The sequence below is a fragment of the Drosophila rhopaloa genome, unplaced genomic scaffold, assembly GCF_018152115.1.
Source record: "Drosophila rhopaloa isolate 14029-0021.01 unplaced genomic scaffold, ASM1815211v1 contig_178, whole genome shotgun sequence".
Classification (NCBI taxonomy): Eukaryota; Metazoa; Arthropoda; class Insecta; order Diptera; family Drosophilidae; genus Drosophila; species Drosophila rhopaloa.
In genome coordinates, this window is record NW_025335059.1 from 7574036 (window position 1) to 7577836 (window position 3801).

The following is a 3801-nucleotide window of genomic DNA, read 5'->3' on the forward strand; positions in this document are numbered from 1 at the left end:
ATATAAAACTTGTTCAAGCCTTTGAAAAATGTCCTAGTAAAATACTAGTTGATAATTACACATATTAAACAAACTTAACTCATTTGAAATGTTTTAAAGGCAAAAGGCAAAGGCAAAAAGTGAATCCGGTTAATTTTAATTTTCTAGCAGTTAGCTTCTGTTGGCCGAAAAGCTATCAAATGCATAAAGCTTTGCATTAAAACTACAAAAGCTGTGCGGTGCAGTTGATTCGCTGCCGTCGTCGGGTGCAGTTGGAAAATCGCGAGAAAAATCAATTTTTGAAAATTTCATCCCTCGCCAAATATTGTCCAGTGATCCTCCATGAAGTGGGAGAACTATTGCGACTTTGTGGCTGGATGTTTTGGCGGTGAGTGAAAAGCTCCAGCCTGGCATCATCATGTAGCCCATATTGGGAATACTCTAGGAATGACGCAATGCAGAACCAGATGATAGGCCACTTGTTGAGAGGAACAGCCCCAGCGGAAAACGGGCGCCATGGTCAAGTTCACGTGCAGCGCCCCTGATCCCCGATTCGTATCTTTGTGCCGCATTCGAATTCTTGGCAATCGGCTTTTGGGGGTCCAACATGTGTCTTACATTGTGTCTGAAATTTTTAATTAATTTATGCTATGTTTATTTATCATTTTATTCAGGTGCCTGCGGGGTGCTGGTTGCCCACCCACTCGACACAATCAAAGTATGGCAACAGGCTTCAAATTCCTCCGTAGTAACAGCCATCCAACAAATCTACAGCCGCAACAATGGGGTAAGTTTAAAAGCGATTACATCTGGTCTGGGTTTTTGAAACAAAAAACGACTGTTTGATGAACTTAAAATATTTAAGAATTCAATCTACTGGCTGATAAAATTTTAACCATTTTGCATACGAATGTCTCCAAAAGTTTTCAAATACATAAAAAAAAATAATTGTTGCCTGATAGATTATTATTACCACCAAACGATCATCACGTAATAAGAGCTTATACACACATTTGGCAACTTGCTTTTTATGTCGAGACTGATCGGCGCACATATTAATACATTAAAATTGGTTTCTACAAAACCTTTTTCAAACTGTTCCAAAGCGATGACAAATTTTTATGAATGAATCATAACAAATTTTTTAATGAATTATGGATGACGCCTAATTAACAAGTGCCGACACTACTCTTCTTTAATGTCTCATGCGAACACAAAATAAATCAAATTTGATTGAGTTGCTATTTTTGGCGTAACGACATTTTAAAAGAATTCTAAACACCCTAAATGGTTGATATTTTTACTAATAAACCCGTTGACCAGACGTGATCCTTTAAGTGGGGTGACCGGGATTTGTAGGTTTAATCGGCCAACATCGCTTTAAAGGTCAACGGCTTCTACAGGGGCATGTTCTTCCCGTTCATCTCGACGGGAGCGATCAATTCGCTGCTCTTCGGCATCTATGGAAACCACCTGCGGCAGCTGAGGAAGGTGTGCCACAGTGATTACCAGCGGGAGCAGTTGGAGTACCACAACATGTTCCTTGCGGGATCGGTGGCCGGATTCGTGCAGTCCTTTATCGCCTGTCCCATGGAGCTGATCAAAGTCCGCCTGCAGACGGCGACCTGTAGGTTTGACCTGTTGGTATGATTAGGAAATTGGCACTTAATGTCTCAATGCTCACAGATTACAATGACTACCTCTATGGTCAGCGACGGACTGCCTTTGGCACTTTCAAAAGGATACTCAAGACTGATGGGATCTCCGGACTTTACCGCGGCCTACTGCCCATGATGTGCCGGTGAGATTGTTTTTATAGTTTATTTTAAATACTGTTTCAAGTACGCATTTGTATTGAAATTGCTTTACATACATTTTTTTAAATAAAACCTTTAAAAACAAGTAAAAGAATTAGAGTTTTAGAAATACTTTAAAAACGGTCAAAGTCAAATTAGAAGATCTTACTCTATTAATATGCTAGTATTAAGAAAGTATTTGGCTATAATAGCTATTATAATTATTACTTTATACATATATGTATGTCCGAGCCACCAGAATTAGGCAACAGTACCCATAGTTGAATAGATTTAAAGCCAATTCACCAAATGCAACCATTTGGTGTGCAAACAATTTTTATAATATGTACATTCTGACTTAAACCCCAATTTCAAACAAGTAAATAGAGAAAATAAAATAATAATATAAAAATTATTTTAAATTTTAAATTATGGCCTGGTTATCTTATATAAAATATGTTGTTCCATGGTTAATGTTTTAATAGTCCTCTTGTTTCCTTTGCAGCGATGTCCTGCCTTATGGAATCTATATGCTGGCCTATCGCCAGGGCGTTGACTATATGGACAGGCGGGATTTTGTCCGCCGGAGACGCAGTCAGTCGGACGGATCGAGTGTGAACCTGCTGGTGACCACGTTGGCTGGCGCATGGGCCGGGGTCATCTCGTGGGTGTGTGTCATTCCGTTCGACGTGGTCAAGACGCTGATGCAGGCGGACGAGAATCACAAGTACCGGGGAATCTTCCACTGCGTGAGGGTGCAGTACAGGGCCTATGGCTGGAGGAGCATCTTCCGGGGCAGCTGGATGCTGGTGGCACGAGCGGTTCCCTTTAATGCCGCCACTTTTCTGGGATACGAGTACGCCTTGGAGTGGTGCCAGCGGTGGAACGGTTCTTATGTATGACCCAGTCAGTCTGGCGGTGATTAAAAGCCTTAACTAGTTTGTATGCTGTCTACATTGATATTTGTTGAGACGGAGTGATTCAAACTCTTTGCTATATTGTACCAATTTAATATCTCTTATGCTGTGCAACAGTAATAATAACTAGCTTTAATATTTTTATAATAATAAATAAGATGTAAAATGCAATGGAATCAAATAAAAACAAATTTGACTAAAAATATCTACGAAGAGAGGAGAAGATTAATAATGAATTTCTGGTGATATGATATGAGATTTATTTATGATATTTATCAATAAATTCAGCGTATTTAAGCAACATTTGTTTATTATTTTTGATATTTTTAAGCCCACTTTCACTAACTTTTTTTTTGTTACTTTATTAATATTATCGCACATTACAATTTTGTATTGTTTTATTTGAATTTCCCCCATATAATAAGACACTTGTTGAGCCACGTAACATAACCACAGATATGGCAATCAAAAATACCCATATAAAGCTATGAAAAAAACATCCCTAACTAGAGGTTCTTATGGGGGTCTTCTAGTCTAGAGGCTCGATTTTTTCACAAATGTTTAATTTTGTCGAATTTTTTAAAAATATTATACATTTTTAATTTTTATTTTTATCGAAGAATATTCATGCCAAATTTCAAGTAAATCGACTGATTAGAACTTGAGATATTGTGGCTACTGCATCAAAAAAAGTAGTTTCACGTTTAAAGTTTTACGCTAAGTTTCGGGCAGCGTAACTGATAGAATATTACGTATAACTTTCATTATCTTAATCAGCTATCCCAGCTCCATACTGGAAATAAGGGTATTGTTATAGAAAGAAGGAAAGAAAGTTATTCATACTCAGGTAGCTCGGGCCTCCAGCCACCTATTGTTCCAGTCGTTCGCTCAACCGGTCTAGTTGCCACGTCTTTAAAACGGCTATAACTTTGAAAATAATTTTTGAAAAATCCTTTAGGGAGATATTTTTGAATATCAAAACTATCGAATTATTGAAAAAAATGTTAAATTTTTTTAAATTTAATGACTTAAAAGTCTTTTTTGGGTTTTTGGGGGGAGTCCCTGTCATCTCTTTTAACCTAATTTATCTTAAAATGATATAGAATTTT

The 3801-nt window shown here is 37.6% G+C and overlaps 1 protein-coding gene across 3 annotated transcripts; it reads left to right on the forward strand.

Moving 5' to 3' along the window:
- Window positions 1-237: 237 nt before the first annotated feature.
- Window positions 238-2863, forward strand: LOC108043878 (solute carrier family 25 member 45). 3 transcript variants are annotated; one of them, XM_017122694.2, is made up of 5 exons: window positions 238-367; window positions 654-766; window positions 1366-1606; window positions 1666-1780; window positions 2281-2863. In XM_017122694.2, exons 1-5 carry the CDS (start codon window positions 322-324, stop codon window positions 2675-2677), a joined length of 912 nt encoding a protein of 303 aa, XP_016978183.1. In that variant the 5' UTR covers window positions 238-321; the 3' UTR covers window positions 2678-2863. The 3 variants fall into 3 exon arrangements, with proteins under 3 accessions (XP_016978183.1, XP_016978185.1, XP_016978184.1); XM_017122696.2 differs by having other exon boundaries at window positions 2261-2511; XM_017122695.2 differs by lacking the exon at window positions 238-367 and having other exon boundaries at window positions 665-766; window positions 1383-1606.
- Window positions 2864-3801: the final 938 nt, after the last annotated feature.

What these genes read in the sequence shown, in the direction of transcription:
- LOC108043878 (XM_017122694.2), top strand. Translation starts at nt 322, where the DNA reads ATGAAGTGGGAGAACTATTGCGACTTTGTGGCTGGATGTTTTGGCG. An exon ending in TGTGGCTGGATGTTTTGGCG is followed by an intron (nt 368 to 653) that starts GTGAGTGAAAAG and finishes CATTTTATTCAG; the next exon opens with GTGCCTGCGGGGTGCTGGTT. An exon ending in TCTACAGCCGCAACAATGGG is followed by an intron (nt 767 to 1,365) that starts GTAAGTTTAAAA and finishes ATCGCTTTAAAG; the next exon opens with GTCAACGGCTTCTACAGGGG.